Here is a 19,498-nt window from a genome sequence, read left to right as displayed (position 1 = left end):
GGTAGGGGAGGGAGGGGAGGAGGAGTGGGGGAGGGGAGGGTGGGGGATGAGGAAGGGAGAGGGGAGGGGAGAGGGGGAGGGGAGGGACTAGGGGAGGGGAGACAGGGTAGGGAAGGAAGGGGAGAGGGGAGGGGAAGGGGAGGGGAGGGGAGAGGGGGAGGGGAGGGACTAGGGGAGGGGAGACAGGGTAGGGAAGGAAGGGGAGAGGGGAGGGGAAGGGAGGGGAGGGGAGAGGGGGAGGGGAGGAAGGGGAGAGGGGAGACGAGAGGAGGGGGACGGGAGGGGCCGGCACAGCAAAGATGAGGTCCCTTCAGAAGGAGACCACCGCCTTTGCACAAACCCTGTGGTCAGTTACCTGCAGCCCCACTGGCCCGGGGGGCCCAGGAAATCCTCTAGGACCTTCGTCACCTTTCTGCCCAAAAAGGCCCTGCTGGCCGCGAGGGCCCGGCTCGCCGTCGGCTCCCTGCGGGGGGGATGATGGAGCCGGGGGTGAGGAGCCGCTGCCGGTACCCCGCCGGCTCGAGGGGCTCGGGATTAAGCACGGATACTCACGGAGGGGCCTGGCTGTCCGATGGGGCCCTGAGGACCGGTGGGCCCAGGCGGACCCTGGAGGGAAAGGACAGAGACACGGCTGCTTTCCTGGGGCCAGAGCGGAGGCCGACGGGGAGGGCCGGTCGGGGCAGAGACCCCGGTCCGGGGCCGTCAGCTCGGCCCCCACGCGTGGCCGTCGGTGGAAGGATGCCGGCCCGGCGGCAGGGGCGTGTCGTCGCGGGCGGTGCTGGCGGCCGCCGTGCATCATCTGAGCTCCCACCACACGCCCAGACGCGGGCCCCGGGGGCCCTGCGTTAAGCACACGATGGGCGCCACGCCGCGCCCCACACGGGGCCAGGACCCGGCTCCAGAGCGCCAGGCTGGCGGTGCGTCCCCAGGCACAGCCCACTGTCGGCCCAGGGAGCGAGGGAGGGAGGAAGGCAAGGGAAGCAGCACCGGGCGGCGGCCCCCAAGGGCACACGGTCACTGACCGCCTGGGGACACCGACCCCCCTGAAGAGGCCCAGCCGCTCAGCAGAGTGGACAGGTGTCACCCGTACCAGGAAGGAGCTGGCCCCGAGTGACACTGTTTTTCAAGAAAACACTAGGGCCCCTGAGCAGACTGAGCAAAGGAAAAAGGGGCAAAACAAAGAGGCAGCGGTCAGGGTGCCCGTGGCCCTGAGCACCGAAGGGCGGCCGTGACCCAGGCCTGCAGAGCCGAAAGCCTCGAGGACCAAACGCTCCACTGGCCTTACTTCCCAAAACCCGTGAACGCCTCCCGCTTGTCTGTTCACAAGGGACTCACTCAGGGACATACGTACGTGCACACACAGACACACACACACGCCCGTGTGCACACGTGTGCATGCACGCCACCCACACGCGGGTTCCAGCAGCCGTGTCCTGCTCTGGGCTGCTGATGCTGCCGCGTTGAGGACGGCGTAAATGCCAGCAGGGAGCGCGGGGTCCCCGTACCTGCTCGCCCTTGTCCCCCTTGCTCCCCTTCTGTCCAGGCTCCCCGATCTCTCCCTGTGGAAAGACCAGGAAGATCTGTTAGCCCCGAACTCTCTGCATGTTATCCGCTCCCCATAATTATTTTTTCCTAGAGATGAAGAATCATCTCCTCTCTGGGGGGGGGGGGCGGATAACTTTCCAAGGAAGAGACATTTCCGCAGATTAATTGATTTCCCTTCTAATACAATACTGAACGGGATGCGGCCTCCATCTCACACAGTACAGGACTTTAGCGGATTTTAAAACGTGGTGAGAATCACGGTGGAAATATTTACTTTGTCTGTCAAATCGGGAGGCATAGCGACGCAGGAACAGAGACATCGGTTACCGGGCTCCAGAGGGATTATGAAAGTGCCCAGCGTCCCTGTCGTACAGAGCTGTCCCCCGCGCTGAGAGGCGGAGTCATCTGCGCACAGGTGACGAAGTCAGAAATGTCACCCGAGTTATCACAAATGGAAAGTCAAGCCAAAGAGCGAGATTCCACCGTCTTCATTAAACGAGGGGTGAAATATCAGCTCCGGAAGTAACAGCGGTAGAATCATCAAGCACACTCTTAATGAACGGGGGCCTTGATGACTCAAGCGACTACACTTAAAAATAGACACCGAGGGGCGCCTGGGTGGCACAGTCGGTTGAGCGTCCGACTTCAGCCAGGTCACGATCTCGCGGTCCGTGAGTTCGAGCCCCGCGTCAGGCTCTGGGCTGATGGCTCGGAGCCTGGAGCCTGCTTCCGATTCTGTGTCTCCCTCTCTCTCTGCCCCTCCCCCGTTCATGCTCTCTCTCTGTCTCAAAAATAAATAAAAAAAAACGTTGAAAGAAAAAAAATAAATAAATAGACACCGAGTAAAATCTCGTCATGTCGGGCTCCGCACATTCAGCACCGACGTGGTGCACCAGGGAGCGGGGAGGATCTCTCCTCGCTCAGGAGGCTGGCAGCAAACGTCCCCGAAACGGCAGAACCGCACGGGAGGAAAGCAGTTTCAAAGCCCCCCGAGCACTCCAGAGATCTCATTCGTCACCGCGCTATTTGGGAGCTTTTCCGAAATCCTGCACCGACGCTGAGCGAGCAGGGGCGGGGGCCGCTGTGCCACCCGCACCGGCAGTCTGGGCTGCGGGTCGTCTGCCCGCGGGCAGGGGCACTTGCCCCAACTCTTCTTACCTTGTCTCCGTCTTCTCCAGGGGGGCCCACGGGGCCAGCTGGACCGGGGAGCCCCACGGGACCCTGGAGGCCATCTCGGCCAGCTGGGCCTTGGGGACCCTTCTCACCCTGAAGAGGAAAGGAGACCCCCGGTCAAACACGGCTCCATCGTGGGATCATCCTGCCACTAGCTCATCAGCCCAGAGAGGAGAGGCCCCCGGGCGGGGAGTGGGCAGTTCCGGGCCTCGCCAGTCCTGACGGGTTTCAGCCAGCTTCGCCGAGGATCACTCTGAGCCCGGCCCCCCCGCCACTCACATCCCGCACACCGCTGCCTTTCCGAAGAAGGGCTCCTCTTTTACAAATGGGGAAACCGAGGCACAGTTTGCGAGCGGTGCCGCCCAAATTCAAAGCCAACCAGCCAGATTCCTGAGGCTGTGTGCGGGATCACGGATTCTAGGCCAGGAGGGCCTGAGCCCCGGCCACCACCAATGTTCGTACCATTTTTACTCTCGGCCAACACCTCCCCCACCAAACAGGCGCGTATGCACACAGGCATCTCTCTTCTCTCGTGATTCTGATTCACTTCCCTCGTAACTGCCCCTAGAAATCTCAAATGTCCTTACTAAGTCCTTGCTTTGCTTGGGTCACCGTATTACTCTGTGGGTGCAGACCGAGGGGGTGTGTGCTGGGGAGGGGGACACGGGAGAGAAAAATGTGCACTCAGTGTCCAGATCCACGTGCGGCCAGCACCTACTCGGACCCCACTGCCCCATCTCGACCTCTCCGGCTTGCTTGCACAGCTCCCTCCCTGCCCCTCAGTTTAGTTCCTGCCAATATAGACTTCAACCCTAGGTGAGCTAGAAGCAGCCCGGGCCGACTGTGGCTTGCCTGGAGCCTTCCCGTGTGACATCACTGGTCGGGCGGGCAGTGCTGGGGGACACCTGGCCTCCTCCTCTCCCTGGGGCTCTTCGGGGAGAACGACAAGCTCTGCACTGCTGGGAGGTTTCTGCTTAAGTATTTACTCTCTTCAGGCAACGAACTCAACCGTCTCTCAACCGTCTCCAACCACAACTGTGCTCTACACGCATTCAATGCACCACAGAAGGCGGGTTTCTGGCTCCGAGTTCGGCTGGGTCAGTGTCCGATGGCCTCAGTGGAAACGATGAGACGCCATCAGAGCCGACACCACACTGAACGGATGTTTGCCGGGGCAGGTGCTCCCTGCGTGGTATCGCGCTCGGCCGGGAAGGGAACCGGGCCCTTGCCACCCATGAACCGCCAAGCGCAGAACGCACGAGGAAGGTCTTTCTAACAGACATCCGTCAGTGCGGGCGTCCTAACTCTGTCGGGGATGGTTCATGAGCACGTCTGCCCTTCCCTCCTGGAGCCCTGCTCATTCTGACACCTAAATTCCAAAGGGAAGTTTGAGCTGAAATTTGTCTCTGGGACCGACTGAATGCGGGGCAGGTGGGGGGTTTGCAAAATCACGGTGGACACCAAATACGGTCGGGGTGGGGGCACATCAGGGCAGCAAGGGGCATTTTGTGGTTACTCTGGGAAAGGTGCTTGGCGGAGGGCAGCCATTGGCTTCCCGGGAGGTCTACACATGAAGGGACCCGTTAATCTCCTTCCTGGAAACCAAGGCTGGGGCAGGAGGCCTCATGAAGCCTCCACGCTGGGCTGGGCCACACTCGTGGTCACTGACAGCTGGCTGTCGGGGGTCCAGAGAGAAGTTTCTCTTCTTGGCACACGCCTCCCAGCCCCAGGCCAGGGGAGGGGGCTCCCATCCCAAACGCCCATCCTTCTCCCACAAAGACCAGCCTGGCTCGGGTGACCGGGACCCAGCCACACACGGAGCCCAGAGCCCGGCCGAGACCAAGGCTGAGGCCACGCTGGGACACACACGGTCCCCAGCCTCTCCCTCTGTGTGCACAGGCTGGGGCACAGCCGCGCAGGTGAGCTCCCCGGCACCCTCTGGCTCAGGTGACTCTAAAAGAAGCCAGCCAGCACTGCGAACCCATCCTCGGACCTCAGTCAGGACGCTGGGGACACACCCACTCTCCTGGGGGACAAGCACACCCTCCACCCACCTCCCCACCCCCACCAGCCCCTGGGGCACGCCCGTGGCAGGGATGGGGCTTGGCGGGTAGGGCCCCTGTGCCCCCGAGGCGGTACTTACAGGAGCTCCTTTCTCCCCAGCCGGCCCTGGAGGTCCTTGGGGCCCGGGTCTCCCTGGGATTCCGATGGGCCCAGCAGCACCAGCCGGGCCTCTCTCTCCGGGGGATCCCTGGAGCGGGCAAGAAAATGGTTCATTTCCAAGGCTCCCAAATGCACGGACACAATCTTCCAAAGTGCCACCAAGCCTTATCACTCCAGAGCCCTCAGTAGCTCCCAGGGCCCTTCACAGTGCACACTACTTAGACCAGTGTTCGAGGCTCTGGGTTTCTGGGCCCCTCCTGGCTCCTCCCTTCCCATAATTCCAAGCAGATGCCTGCCTCCTCCCCAGGGTCTGAGAACCCATCCTCCTTAAGTGCTTGCCTGGGGTGCCCTCCTGGCCCGGGGCCCCCATCCTCTCCCCCGCCGGGGTCTGCCTGCCCACATCGGGCTCCCTTTCCATCCCGCTCCCCCATGTCGCATGTTCTATGCTCTATGGAGGATGTTCTGCCCCGCTGACCGCCCCCCCCCAGAGCACCGCTGACGGGTGGGAACCGGCCTAATCCTAGGGTCAGCACAGGCAGGCCACCACTGCCCAGGCATCGCTCCGCACTGGCCTTTATCGGAAAGAAAGGTACCGTTTTCATTTCCGCCTGGCTTCCCTGAAACGGTCCGTAACTCGGGTGGGGAGAGCTGGGGTTACCGTGTGGTCTGTGCTCAGACCCAGAAGGGGGGGGGTTCCTACAAACCCACATCTGTGCAGCAGAGCTGGGGCCCTGTCCGAAGGGCAGGGGGAGATGCGGCCCCCCGTTACACCTCCACCGAGTGCCAGCTGAGAACAGGGGTCTGTGGGCACGCCTCCCGAGGGTGGGCATGGCCCTGCGCGGCCCCCGATTCCCCCAGACCACAGAGGCGGCTCTGGGAACGCTGCGTCCTCAGACCTCTCCTAGCTGGACTCCCAACGTTGGAGGCACGCACCATTCCGGCAACAGATGGCACCTGTGCTGGCTGACCTGTGCGTGGGCAGCCCCGGGGCAGGCGGGCAGCCTGACTCTCCAATCCACAGTCAGAGACGGGAGATCTGTGCTCCTTCCCTTCCCTCCCCACAGCCCCGGGCCCAGACCTACACTCGGCTCGTCAGCACCTGCCTTGCTCCTCCAAAGGCAGGATGGAGACACGCGGCCCTCCCTCCACACCGCCGAGCTCTCTGCCTGTCCTCACACAGCGTGCCCCCCGCTCGTGGTCACCCCGGCTGCCAGCTCGGGGCCCGCTGCCCGCCTCCTCCACGTGGCCTGCCCAGGACCCACAGCGGGCCAAGGTCGCTGGGCACGCTCTCCTGGCCCTCGGGGCCGCCCTGTCTGCCTGCCCCCCAGGCTTGGAGGAAGAGGTCAGATAAAGCGTCTGTGCCGGCCGGCCGCACTCACCGCGGGGCCTGGCGGGCCAGGGGGGCCTTCGCTGCCTTTCAGTCCGAGTGCGCCCTGCAAAGCAACGAGAACACGTTCAGGACACCGCGGGGAGAGGGCCCCGGGCTGGGCGGCATACAGCTCCATCACCCCGCCCGGCCCCGCACTCACCACTGGACCGGGAAGCCCCCGATCCCCAGGGAAACCACGCAGTCCAGGAGGGCCGTCTTTCCCAGGGAGGCCGGCGGGGCCTGGGTCACCCTGAAATCAGAGCCACAGATGAGCTTCCGAGCGATGCCCGGGACCAGGGTGGCTGGGGAGGTGGGGTGAGGCTTCCTCTCCCAGATCCACCAGACTCAAGCCGGAGTGGGGCAGCCCCAGGCACTGGCTCCAGAAGGAGCCTCTGAGCGGCGGCTTGACGTGCTCCCGGGCAGCTCGGTGCCCAGGAGCGTGACCGGTGCTCGCGCCTGGTAGGCACTTTCCGTGGGCTGGCTCTGCGTGTGGTTTGGGGACAGACTCCACCCCTCTGGGCTCAGGGTGGGTTGAGCGGGAGCCGAGGGCCCCCACGTCTGCCCTTTCCGTACACTTGGGGCTCCTCGTAAGACTGCTCAGGTAAAGGAGGCTGTGGCCGGACCACTGGCCACATCACCCAAAACAGACCCATCACCCGAGACACTTGTTCCCAGCCTGAAGCCACGTTTCCTGAAAAGATAAGCCAGCTGAGCGTTTTCCCCGAAGCACATGAAAGCTTTGATAAATCTTCCAGAACTTTCTCCAGGGCCCGGCATGGGAGCAGAGGGCATCTCCGACCAGCACGCCCTTGACCTCCTTTCCAAACTCGGACAGCTCTCCCGGTGAGGGGATATGTGCCCACCCACATCTACGCATGTCTACATACGTCGCGCAGTCACACACACGTGTACGCGTCCTTAAGCGCACACACGTGGATCCCAGCACAGACACGTGTAATTCTTCCAACAACGCTTTACTGGTTCCCCTTCCTTATTCGCGGGTTTACTCTTGCGCCTGTGCTCGCGTGCGCGGCTGGGTTTGCTGCGACCCTCCCTGAAAAGCTGCGAGGGGAGAAGCTTGCCATTTCAAGCCGATACCCAGGAATTACGACCACCAACCAGGGGCGCGCCCCGGCTGCGCGGGAGGCTTCCTGGGGAACAAAGACGGGACGCAGGACCCACGCCAAGAGGCAGGCTAGAAACACGTCCGCTTTCTGTTTTCCTTATTTATCCTTTAGCCTCTTGTGGTGGGAAACTTCTTAACGGGTCACTTTCTGCTGAATCAGTTTCAGACACGAAACGTCAGGGTGGGTTATGTGCGTCTGGGAGCCGGAGGGGCAGCCGGGGGAGGGGAGGTCAGCCGGGCACAGCCCCGGGGCCGAAGGCCAAGGACGGTTTGACCCCCGGCCCCCGCTGCCATCCCCCTCTGCGGCAACACAGCCCAGATCCTCCTTCAGACCAGGCAAAAGTGGTCGTCTGGGGAGCCAACCGGCACGAACAGCACTGGTCTGAGACCCCCCACTCGTTCATCAGAAAAGAGCCGGAGAGAACAGAGATCCCTCCGCGAAGTCCGGGCCGGCAAGGGAGGCCCGACGAACTCACCTTCGTCCCTTCTTTCCCGGCAAGGCCGGGGAGCCCCTGCTCACCGGGGGGGCCTGGGGGCCCGGGGTGGCCACGCTCGCCCATTGGGCCCGTTTCTCCCGTGGGACCCTGCGGGGAGAGTCCGCGTCAGCCCCGAGCGTTTTCGAGACACGCCAGGGAGCAACCTTGCCTTCCCAAGCTAAGGACAGCCCTGGGCACGGAGGCAGAGGGCCCACTGCGTGCCCTCCAAACCCCACAGTGCTTTGCAAGTGTCCTCCCTCTGGTAAAAGTCCAGGAGGAAGCGGACGGGGCGGACGGGGTGGTTGCGTGCCGTGAGGGTGGCCCGGTGGCCACGCGAGAGGTGGGCGGCATGCCCACATCCCCTGCGGTCCGCGGCCGCAGCGGATCAGTGTCTTATTTCCCGCTGCCCCAGGTGGGAACTCGCTGCTCCGAGCCATCGGTCCTGGCTGCAGGCCACCGTGCGGTGACCCACGGGCCGCGGCGCTGGCCGGAGCCAGGAGGCCCAGGCTGCCGGGGGCTCGGGGGCAGGGGAGAGCGGGCCCGAGCCGGGCCTGGCCCCGGCTGCCCGCGAGCCAGCTCCGTTCCGCCAGCTTGCCTCGCGCTGATTGTTCAACAGACCGTCCCCGGTTCTCCCCATCTGGCTCCCTGTGCGGAGCTCATCTCTGAACGCTAACAAGCCGCGGGACTCGGGATTCTCCGTCAGCAGCACCTACGCCTTCCGAACCCTGGGGCACCTCCCTCCCGTGTGGGCGCCGCACAGATGGCCGACGAAAGCGGGGGACGCGGCTGCTTACCTGAGGGCCCACGACGCCCGGGGGCCCTGGGGGGCCGGTCTTGCCTTGGAAACCCTGCAGAGAGAGAGTCACCACGCCGAGATGGCCGAGCGGTTCTCATCAGAAGGCTCGCGCCCCGACCCCCGACCCCTCTCCCCGACAGCGAATGTTCCCCACCGCACTTGCGAGGGCCCGTCTCCCCTCTTTCGTCTGTGCGTATATTTCGCGAACACAGTGAGGCCGGAGAGGTTAGCTTCGCTCGCTGCTTTTCCGCCACCGGGTTTTTGTGCCGGGAGACAGATTTTAAGGCCGCCGATCCTGACAGCGTCACTAAGCGTTCACTTTCCCGGCGGACTTGGCACCATTGTTCAGCCTCCGGAAGCTCGACTCGGGAGCTACCTCTGGGCTGTTTCTCATCAGCGACTTTGGGAGATGGTCCCACGTGTGTCGCTGACGCCTCTGCCGAGTGACAGGTGACCTCACCCGCTCCTCGGCATTTGTGGGAACCGGGACAGGGCGGGGGTCTTTGCCGCTCTCGTAACCCGGCAACTCGAACGCGCGGTTAGCTGGGTTCAGGGGCTTCCTCGCCTCTGCCCGCACACGGCTCGTGTGCCACAGCCCCGCCTTCAGTTTGGATGGTGGCTCTGCTACGCGTCCTCCCTTCGAGGAGGCGGCTGCAGCTGCGAAGCAGGGACGCTTCGTTTCCAGGCGCATCTACAGAGCCCTGCACATGCCAGCAAGATGCCCTCTGCAGGTGCCCTGAGACGCCGGCAGGAACGTGCAGATGTGACGGCCAGGAAGCTGTTAGTGGGAGCTCTAGAATCTGGAGGGGGGCGTCTTAAGCCACAGGGAGACCTGGGGGGGCGAGCGGGCTGGCCCGCGTGGCTGATGGGCAAGGGCGGTTCCCTGCCTCGCTGCCGGGACGGCCGCCGGGCCAGCACCGGAGACTTCACGCTTAGCCGCTGGACCGTGCAGGGCCCACGGCGGATTCAGCGTCTCTGCAAATTCTCAGGGGGCTCTTCTCTTGAGGCCCAAGGGAAGCTGCATGCGGTGCACGGGAATGGCCCTATTTAAGTGTATTTATCTTGCGAGAGAGACGGCGTGTGCGTGTGCACGTGCGTGCGTGCGAGCGGAGAGAAGGGCAGAAAGAAAGGGCGAGACAGAGAGAATCCCAGGCAGACTCCGCGATGTCAGCAGAGCCCCACATGGGGCTCGGACTCGGGAACGGTGAGATCGTGACCTGAGCCGAGATCAAGAATCAGATGTTTAACCGACTGAAGCCCCCAGCCGTCCCGGAAATGGCCATTTTTCAAGCAGAACCTTTGTAGGCAGCGTTTACAGGGTCAGAAACAAGGGGTGGTGGACAGGTCAAGGGCACCCTCACTTGGGGGGCCATGGCACAAGTGCCAAGTGCAGGCAGGAGCCTGAGTATAAGGCAGGAAAGGCCCCTCTGTTTGCGCCGGGGTCAGGACCATCCCTGGCTGGTGTCGAGCCCCTGGCTGGGACATGAGCTTTGGGCTCACGTTTAGAAGTGATGCCCTTTGCTGCATCCGTTTTCTAAAGAACAAAGTCAACACCCGAGGGAAGACCTTTCTGGAAGGTTTGTCTGGACGCCCCGTGTCGGAGACATCTGTCCTGCCTGGGTCTGGAGACCGGGTGCCCCCGCGTCCACGAGGGCAGCCAGGCACGGCACGGGTAGCTGGAAAGCCCCTACGTTACTTTCCCAGCAAAGACGAGCAGCTTAATTACCCCACCAGCCTCTGTCTGGGGTGAGGCAGAGGCAGAAAGGCACACGCTTGGCAAAACCTTCTATCTTGTCTCCTCAGAACAGCATTAGAGAAAAACAGGCAAAGCTCAAACGAAATGTTTTAATTTTTCTCTATAAACAAAAGAACGAGGTGATGTGCATTCATCAGCCAGCATGCGCCTCGCGGCAGAACGCCGGGGAGGTACAATTAATAGAAGCTTTGTCACAATGAACCAGGGAGACAAAGGGATGCTTTTAGCGCAGGCACGGAGAAGATGTTAAGGGCGGCATTCAAAGCTTCGTGGGACGCGGGGTTTGCTGTGAGACCCTTTCAGAGGCCTGTGACTACAAAGAAAACTGGCCGCAGAGACAGAGGGGCCGTCTCAGCAGCCTGTGCCGTCTTTCTGGTGACCAGGAGGTCCCCACCCGTCCGAGCCTGGAGCCTCAAGGTCACAGGTGCGCCCACGGCCTCCCGCAGACACGCCCGCCGTGGGCGCGGTGGGCTGGCCTGCAGGGCCAGGAAGGGACCTTATTTCTGAAAGACACTTTTTCTTCCCTCTGAAAACGCCGGGTGCTTCAACCTCCGGCCAACAGCGACGCAGCCTGCACCGGGCTTCTCCAAAGGGAGGGGCGGGGTGGGCGGTGCACCCGGGACGGCAGAATCGCTCACCGATCACGAGCCTGCCTGAAAGCCCAAGTTATACCCGGGCGGGCCACCTGCCTCGTTGAAGGGGCCCCGCGTAGCCCCTGCCATCAGCCCCGGGGCCGGGAGGGCCCGCACAGACAAGGCGCAAGGCCGTGTCCCTTCTCTTACTACATCCCAGCGCGAAACAGCAGAATGGCACGGGGTCTTTCTGGCCCGAATGCGCACACTTCGAGCGTGGCCGCACTCACGATTCCTCACTGAGGAACAGGAGGCTGGTCGCACACGGTTCAGCGTGCGGATGGCATTTTGTCTGCCATGATGGTTCTAAACGTGACCCTGGACCGAAGTTGCCGGGACACCTCGGGCACCGGCACCGGCCTTCTGCGCTCACAGGGCCGCCCCAGGCGCCGCTGGCCTGCACGGGGCCGTCCGCAGGCAGGCTGGCTCACCCCGAGTCAGCAGAAGACGGCCGACACCTCAGGGGCCTTCCCGAGGCTGGCCACTTTCTCCCGAGCCCACGGGGCCGAGGAGGCGTGCCCACGGGCGGGGCTGTGGGAGAGGCCGGGCCAGCCCGCGTCCCCGTGTCCCCGTGTCCCCCACGCTGCCAATACTCACGGTCTCTCCTCTCTGTCCAGGGTGTCCCGGGAGCCCGTCCTTGCCCGGAGGGCCCTGAAGGAAGAGGCAAAGGGAAGAAGTTCCATTCAGTTCTGAGAGGCGCGCACCTTTGGGACTTCAGACCAAACCAGGAGACGAACGCAGCCACCTCGCTTCAGAGAAAGCTCCTGCAAGGGTCACGGTGACCAAGTGCCACGTGGGGACCCAGCACCTGCGCGTCACCTCCCGAAACCGCACAGCCTTCCCGAGCGCCACACTTCCCCTCCTAGGGGCGAAACTGAGGCAGGGAGAGGTGCAGCCGTGGGACGCACAGGCAGCAGCACGGGGACCCGGGTCCGCCTTGTCCTGGCCGCTGACCCCCAGCATGTCCGTCTGGCGACAGTGCCCACGGTCAGGCATCTTTCCTTCTGGGGTGTAACAGAGTGCACTCTGCCTGTGCTGACTTGGACCGTGCCCCCAAAATACGGGGGGGAAGTGCTAGCCGCCTCGCACCTGCGAAGGTGACCTCGTTTGGAAACGGGGGCTTTGCAGACGTCACCGACGCAAGGTCACACTGCACTGGGGTGTTCCCAAAGTCAGTGGCTGGTGTCCTCACAGCAAGACGGGGGCGTGACGACCCAGGGACACCCCCAGAGGAGGCGCCACGTTAGGATGCGGGCAGAGACCGAGCGAAGGGCGTACAAGCCGCGGACGGCCAGCAACCACGGGAAGCCGGGAGCGGGGCGGGGGGGGGCAGTCTCTCCCAGAGCCCCCCGGGAGGAACCGGCCCCGCCAACCCCCCGATCTTGGCCTCTTGGCCTCCAGACTGTGAGACAGCACATTTCTGCTGTCTCAAGTGGCCGAGTCGGTGGTAATTTGCAACGGTGGCCCGGGACACTCATACTGGACCCAACTACAAGATCGTGTCTGCCCAAATGAGAGAGAGGTCCGCGCTTCCAAAAAGCGGCTCTCTCCAGTTTCCCCGCCGACGCCCCTCCCACTGGCCCAGCAAGAAAAACTTGTTACTTACAGGAGGGCCCTTGGGTCCAGGGAAACCGGTGGGTCCTTGGGGTCCGTTGGGTCCCTGTGGATAGAGAACGGCCAGCTGAGCACAGAGGTCCTTTCCCCAGTGCGTGGGGGACCAGGAGACCCCACCATGGTCCTCCTGAGTCCTTGGCTCTCTGAGCAAAGTCTCTTTGTGCTCCCCTGGACCCTTTCTCCATTTATTCCAGCCCCCCGCCCCCCACCAACGCAACAAAGGAGGTCAGTCCGGGGAGCTGAGGGGGCGAGCTTGGGGCCGAGGGCCGGGGGAGGGGGCCGCCCGCTTCGACAGGCAAGAGACCTCACTCCCAGCGAAGGCTACCACTCATCCGCTTTGGGATCCTAGGAAAACCCTCTCCTTCAGTAGGACTGGAGACACGCCTCCCTCTCCCCAGCCCACCCCAGGAAGAAACGGGGAGGGACATTTAAGGCAGGCTGCCTCCCCAGAGATGTTGGCAGAGGCCCGCATGTTCACGGTGCTCACCCGTTCACCCGGAGGGCCAGCGGGGCCATCGCCTCCAGAGTTGCCCTAGGAAGGGAGGGACACAGGAAAAACAGCTTCACTACGATCACCTTTATTATCACTGCCTGTGACAGCACACTGGCCCGTGACGTCACGGGACGTCAGTCACACAAGGCACACGGGCACAGGCGCGGGTCACCAGGACTTCCAGGAAAGGGCAGAGGGCGCCAGCCGCCGATCCACGCTCCCAAAGGCCACCTGTCTTGTCATCAGACCCTGAGCTGCTATCCACGGGGCTGTGACATTTCCCCGAGAAGAGCCCCCTGCAGGGGGACAAAGGCCACGCTCCCACCAGGAAGTGTGTTGAAAAGTCACATGGCGATAGGACCCAGGCATCTGCCCCAGGGCCCCCACAAGCGGTGACAACGGCTGTGCCGTGGTATCACTCGCTCGTGCAGGGGAGCGTTAATCCCTGTACGGGAACGTGGGACACACCGGCACTCAGCGCGGGAGAAATGTTCTGTACCCTGCCGGTGGGCACATCCCACTAGCCGGGGGGCCAGCTCTGCACCCCAGCCAGCAGAAGGCCCACGTCCCTTGGTGGGAGCGCACTTTGGAATGGCGTCCCGGCCGAACAGGGAGGGCCTGCTTGGCTGTCACACGTTTCCACGCTGAGAAAGCGGGAGGAGGGGACGTGAGGGACAGGCTCGGGCTCTCCCTCTGAGGCAGGAGGAAGAAACGGGCCCTCCCCACCAGAACCGGACGGTGGGGTACCCGGATGGCTCAGCACTTGTGCAAAGCCCGGGGGCCCGGTCCCCTAAGGCCGCGGAGGTCCCAGTGTGGGGTGGCCCTTCCCGCCACGGCTCCGTCGGGACCGAGGCACGTGATGCAACTCAACCTGACCTGTCCGAGGGCTGCTGGCCCGGCTCCTTCTTAAATACCCTCAAGCAAACTTCCTTTTTTTTCTCCCAACAAAAAGGCCACGGATCACCCACAGGTGCTCCACGTGTGGGTGGCGTGGCTGACGCCCCAGAAGTCACTGAAAACCTACCTTGGGGCCAGGCTTCCCAGTGATGCCCCGGGGGCCCCGTTCGCCCCTCGGACCCTGCACGGGCGGGAGAGAGGAAAGGTGAGCTCGAATCCTCCCAGCCCTGGACACCTCCCTCCCCCTCCCACCGAGCATGCCCCCTGCAACGTGCTCCCGCTTCTGGAAGCCCAGAGGGTGGTTACCGTCGGGCCTCGCTGCCCCCGTGGTCCTGGCTTCCCAGGTGTGCCCTAGAACCAGAGAAAGAAGGGCTGGTCAGTCACTTGCCAGAGACCCCTGCCACGGCCTGGGTGGTGGCCCTCTCCTGGGTTACGGGGAGAGAGCTCGGAAACAGAAGCCGGGAAGGTCTGCTCTCCTTATCTGTGCTTCTCCAGGAGATTTTTCAGGCCGAGGGGACTTCACTGCACATTCGATACACAGAGCTTTGTGTTTCCGCACAGGCCTGTAGAAATCCAATTTTCTCCCTGCAGTCTGATGGATGTTTACCGCCCTATCTGGTTTCCTTTCCGCAAGCATCAACACCCCCCCCTTCCCCTCCCGCCCGCCCTCTCCCTCCCTTTCTCCATCTCTCTCAGCGGCGGGGGTGAGGGGGATCATTACCGCAACCCCTTTCATACATAATTTACTTTTGCTACAGTTCCGAATATTAGCCATTAAATTTTCAACAAGCTCCACAGACAAGCAAACTTGCAGCTCCACATATAAATCATACACCCTAAGTCATCGGCTTCTCTTCTCGTAGAACTTAGACTCCTTTTTCTTGGCGGTGTTGTTTTGCATTTTCCAAACCACAGAAAACAGATGCGCCGCATTTGTTTTTCTCGGAAGCAGAGCTTGGATAACGGGTAACCGCGGTTCACCCGCAGCGCGCGGAAGCAACGGGCGGACCGCCACCCCGGTGTCCCCACCGCCTCTCGATTCATCTTCCAGAACTTTATTCCGATTTCGAGCGACGAAGCCCAAGACGGAGCTGAGCCGCGAAGGCCACCTGCCGCACCGTCTCTCCCCAGCTTTGACTTGTTCGCTGCTGGAATCAAAACTGCTCTGTGCCGTCTGCCGTCTTGGAGTGAATTTAATACAACGGTTTATGGTGATGAGGTGATTATGTTTCCTTCCAACAATGCACTCCGGTTTCCCTGCTTTAATTACCTGGCGATAGCCTTTGGCTCCAAATAAATATTTGCATACGAACATTAATGCAACATCTGCTTTCTTCGCGCTGTTGGCTTTTACCAGCGTGGACGCCGGGCCAGCCCCGGCTATTTGTTGGCGTCCGTGGGTGCGTCCAGCCGCGAGTCTTCTCCACCAAGTCCCACACCCGTGAGCCTGGGCACAGAGGGCAGGACCGAGGCTCAGCCCCGGCCTCCCGGGTGAGCCTGCTGCCCAAGGGTTTCCCTGTAAACTGAACCAGAGAGGGACGGACGCTGCTCAACAGGAACCGCCCCGTCCACGGTCTGCTTGGTGACTCGCCTGTGAGCGCCTGTCCTCATGTCCTCACGGGGGATGCGCAGACAGTCCCAGAAATGGCCCTGCTCCGGCCGAGAAGCCAAGCACAGGTGCATCTCTGGACTCCGGCCTCCCGGGCCCCTCAGCCACCAGCCCCGCAGAGCCGCCCTCCCGGTCCGCAGATGGCTTAGGAACGGCGGGAGCAGGCACCACGGAACCCCTGCCTGTGTCCCTCTCCTCCATAATTTCCAACTGGGACTCTCAGGGATGACATTTTCAATGTGGCTGGTGCCTTCAGTCACGTGGCAAGACGGACCATGCCCCATGGGGGTGGCTTTGAGGCCCCGGGGACGCCAGCCTTTCGCCCCCACCACCTGTTCACCGTCCCCTTACCTCTTTCCCTCCCACTCTGCCCCCTGCTCAGGCCTCAGTCCTTTGTCCGGGGCATCTGTGAGGTCCAGCCCACCTCCGCCCCTCCAGGCTGTCCCTGAGCCTTCCCTACCTCTGCAGTCAACCGCCCCCCCTTCCCCCCGCACATCTGGTTTGTCCCTGAGCACGCACTGCCATCCGCCACACCATCTGCTTTACAGACTTGCTCCCCGTCCCCACCCTTGGAAGGCAAGTCCCAGTCCCACGAGGGCAGGGATCTGGGCTTCTGTGGCTCTGTCCCCAGGGCTCCAAGAGCACCTGACATGTGGGGACAGGGGAGGTGCTCAACTAATGCCATTTGGATGGAGGGAGGGATGGGTGGATGGAGGGATGGAGAGAGGGAGGGAGGGACACAGTGACAGGATGACAAGAATGACCCCATAACTTGGTCTGGAAGGGTCAGCGAGCCAGCTGGATTGCCAGGATCGGCGATCAAGGAAGAGTTGCAAACCACCAGGGCACGGGGAAGGTCACTGTCACTGGGAAAAAATTTCTTCTTCCTTTCCTGGGGAAGGTTCCAGAATAAAGACATCTCTCTCAGGAGATATGTGGGGGGGATAGACGTGCATCCTCAGTCGCCCCCGGGGAGGGCGTGGGGAGCCCATGAGCTGAGCCGTGAATGGCCCAGGTCTCCTGCCAGGACGTGCTCGTGGAACTGCAGCCATCTGTGGTTCACTCGTGTGCAGGGCCATCTCGGACGCTTCCCAGGGACGGACTTGGCCTTTTCCTCTAGATCCCATGTCCTCCGCTTGCCTCTGTGCCCCCAACACCCGGGAGGGGCACAGGGAATATTTCTCCCACGATATGCGCGAACGTGCTTGCCGGTCCTACTTGGCCCTTGCCCAAGCCGTTGCCTTTTGTAAAAGTTGACATCGTTGACCTCAGGGCCTGCCCCCACCAAGGTGGCCTCCGAATACAGCAACCACCACAGGCAGCTTGGAAAAGCCCTGTAAATTCCCAGCATAGTTTCCTTGTGTCTGTGCTTCAGGTCCTGGGAACCAGGAGCCAAACCTCACAACAGTAAGCTTCTGGACCCATGCTCCCCCGTTCTGCAACCACATCTGTTTTCGGTGGCGTCCCTGGTGACCCCCAGCACCGACGCATGGGGATAACTGCCCGTGGGGCTTTGGGGGGGGGTACCCGGGCATCTCTCTGCCCTTCTGAGCTCAGGGGTGGGAAGTTGAGTAGCTCTGCAGGGGCAGGGAGAGAGGAGCGGGGCTTGGGCCAGAGTGCTGACCCTAGGGCGCCAGCCAGGCCTCCACGGCCCCACGCGACCCATCCCAACGGGGCCTTGATCCCTGGCCCCAGCGGGCTCCTCCACGGACAGGGGCTGTGGCCAAATTACATGACCAAATGCCGAACATTGCGACCCCTCTAGGAGAGTCTCACCGCGAGCTGGTGTCAAAGGTCACGAGGCCGCCACCAGCACAGAAGCCACTCCCTTATCACCCCCACGCTTCCCGGACCCTGGCCCACCCTTCACAGCGGCCTCTGTGAGTATTCCAGAGGGCAGCTTTCCCCAAAGGCGTCCGTCAGACTCTCTCTGGAGGTCAGATAGACAGGTAGGGAGGCGGATGGATACACGGACAGCGACAGACAAGGAAGAGCCAGACAGACACGCTTGCAGAGGTATAGACACAGACAGGATGTACGTGCAGGTAAACAGGTAGATACGCATGGAGGTCAGGTCCAGCTCCAGATGACGACAGCGTCCCTGTGTTCACGCCGTCTCCTCGCACTGAGGGCAGTTCCCCGTTTTCTATCTGTCTCAGGCATCGGGCACGTACACGTTTGTTTACACGGGTTGGGCTGGCTTGAGGTCTCTCTCCGTTTTTCAGGAGAGCTCACCGTCTCTGGTCAGACGCGGTGAGGACAGATCGGGGCAGGGGTCTCTCTGGGAAGACGCATCCCTCCTGTGCCAGGAGCAACAGCGTGGGCGCAGGGGAATGGGCCGGGCCTGTCCCAGTTCCCGCAAAAGCGGCAGTCCTTCCTCCGAGGTCTGGGGTCCCCCCCGTCCCAAGGTATGCCCTGCACACGTCTCGCAATCCGGCCCCTCTGCCCCCACATGCCTGTGGACAACCAGCTCAGAACTGAACGACCAAGAGGACCCCCTCGATCCTGCGTCCCGGGCAGCAATGCTCAGAGAGCGTCCTGTAATTTCCCCGACAGAAGGCCTGGACCAGGGGGCGTGGCTTCCTCAGCCCAGCCCTTCAGAACGCCACTGTCCATGGTGACAACGGAGTGAACCACAGCATCCGGCACCGGGCAGGTGCCCTGGGGCAACGGCAGCTTGGGAATGACGAAGGAGAAGAGCTTCCTGAATTTGGACCGGCAGGGTAGGCAACACGCTCCTTTTTTCTCCTTCCCTTCCTTTAAAAATTCGCCCGGAGGAAAGGCCCTCGGGTTGAAAGACTCGGGTTTCGCTCACGGCCTGAGGAGCTGCCGGGGTCGCGGTGTTGGTCAAAAAGCATGCCCTCCCCTCCCGCCGCTGCCCTGCAGCCCACCACCACCCAGCCCCGTGTGCGGGGAGTCGCCAGCGCTTGGTGCTGAAGGCCACGGGCTTAAGGTCAGCCATCTGGAAAGCGGTCTGGGCAGCAAAGTGGGTGAGAGTAAACAGGACGTGCCAGAAAATGCACCCGTTGAATACCAAGGCAGTGGAGCGAGCCACCCGACTGGAGGCCAGGCTGTCCTTACCCTGCCGCCCTTCTCTCCGTTGGCACCAGGAAAGCCAGGAAATCCGATAGAACCCTGAAAGAGAGGTGATTCATAAGGAAGCACGAGAGCTGGGCCAGAGAATCAGCTATGCTGCGTGTGCCAGCAGCAGCTTACGGTTCACGGCCTCAGACACGAGCTCCGCCGACCCACCCCCGACCCACCCCCTCACCCCCCACCCATCCATCCATCCACCTTCTACCCTTCCATCCATCCATTCATCCATCCGTCCGCCCACCCACCCATCCACTCATTCACCCACCCAACCGTCCATCTACCCATCTAACCATCTACCCATACGTCCATCCCATCCAACTATCCACCTGCCCCTCCATCCACTCAGCCAACCATCCATCCGTTCTGTCCAACCATATACCCACCACCCCGCCCCCAGCCAGCCATCCACCCGTCTAACTATCCACCAATCTGTCCACCCATTCAAACACCATCCATCCATCCACCCGTCCATCCAACCATCTGTCCATTCAACCATCCATCCACCCATCATCCATCCACTCACCCATCCATCCATCCAACTATCCACCAATCTGTCCACCCATTCAAACACCATCCATCCATCCATCCATCCATCCATCTGTCCATTCAACCATCCATCCACTCACCCATCCATCCATCCATCCAACTATCCACCTATACAAACGTCAACCACCCACCCACCAACCCACCAACCCACCATTCACCATCCATCCGTCACCCACTCACTCAAGAAATATTTCCTAGGCATCTCAT

The 19,498-nt window shown here is 62.2% G+C and overlaps 1 protein-coding gene across 2 annotated transcripts in view; it reads right to left on the bottom strand.

Moving 5' to 3' along the window:
* The window catches only part of COL5A1 (collagen type V alpha 1 chain), a 148,203-nt gene that overhangs the window by 24,139 nt on the left and 104,566 nt on the right, over window positions 1-19,498 (bottom strand). For both annotated transcript variants that reach the window (XM_047093810.1, XM_047093811.1), the window contains exons 32-46: window positions 18,731-18,784; window positions 14,347-14,391; window positions 14,168-14,221; window positions 13,138-13,182; window positions 12,643-12,696; window positions 11,634-11,687; window positions 8,647-8,700; window positions 7,853-7,960; window positions 6,411-6,500; window positions 6,261-6,314; window positions 4,862-4,969; window positions 2,704-2,811; window positions 1,506-1,559; window positions 553-606; window positions 356-463 (exon numbers count right to left, since the gene is read on the bottom strand). In XM_047093810.1, coding sequence (XP_046949766.1) covers window positions 356-463; window positions 553-606; window positions 1,506-1,559; window positions 2,704-2,811; window positions 4,862-4,969; window positions 6,261-6,314; window positions 6,411-6,500; window positions 7,853-7,960; window positions 8,647-8,700; window positions 11,634-11,687; window positions 12,643-12,696; window positions 13,138-13,182; window positions 14,168-14,221; window positions 14,347-14,391; window positions 18,731-18,784 — 1,044 coding nt within the window. The remainder of the gene's footprint in view (window positions 1-355; window positions 464-552; window positions 607-1,505; window positions 1,560-2,703; window positions 2,812-4,861; window positions 4,970-6,260; window positions 6,315-6,410; window positions 6,501-7,852; window positions 7,961-8,646; window positions 8,701-11,633; window positions 11,688-12,642; window positions 12,697-13,137; window positions 13,183-14,167; window positions 14,222-14,346; window positions 14,392-18,730; window positions 18,785-19,498) is intronic.

The sequence above is a fragment of the Lynx rufus genome, unplaced genomic scaffold (genome assembly GCF_022079265.1).
Source record: "Lynx rufus isolate CCGP_SWC_20201006 ecotype Redwood Valley unplaced genomic scaffold, mLynRuf1.p SCAF_36, whole genome shotgun sequence".
Taxonomy (NCBI): domain Eukaryota; kingdom Metazoa; phylum Chordata; class Mammalia; order Carnivora; family Felidae; genus Lynx; species Lynx rufus.
Note: the sequence above shows the minus strand (reverse complement) of the source record. Positions and strands in the feature narration are given on the sequence as shown.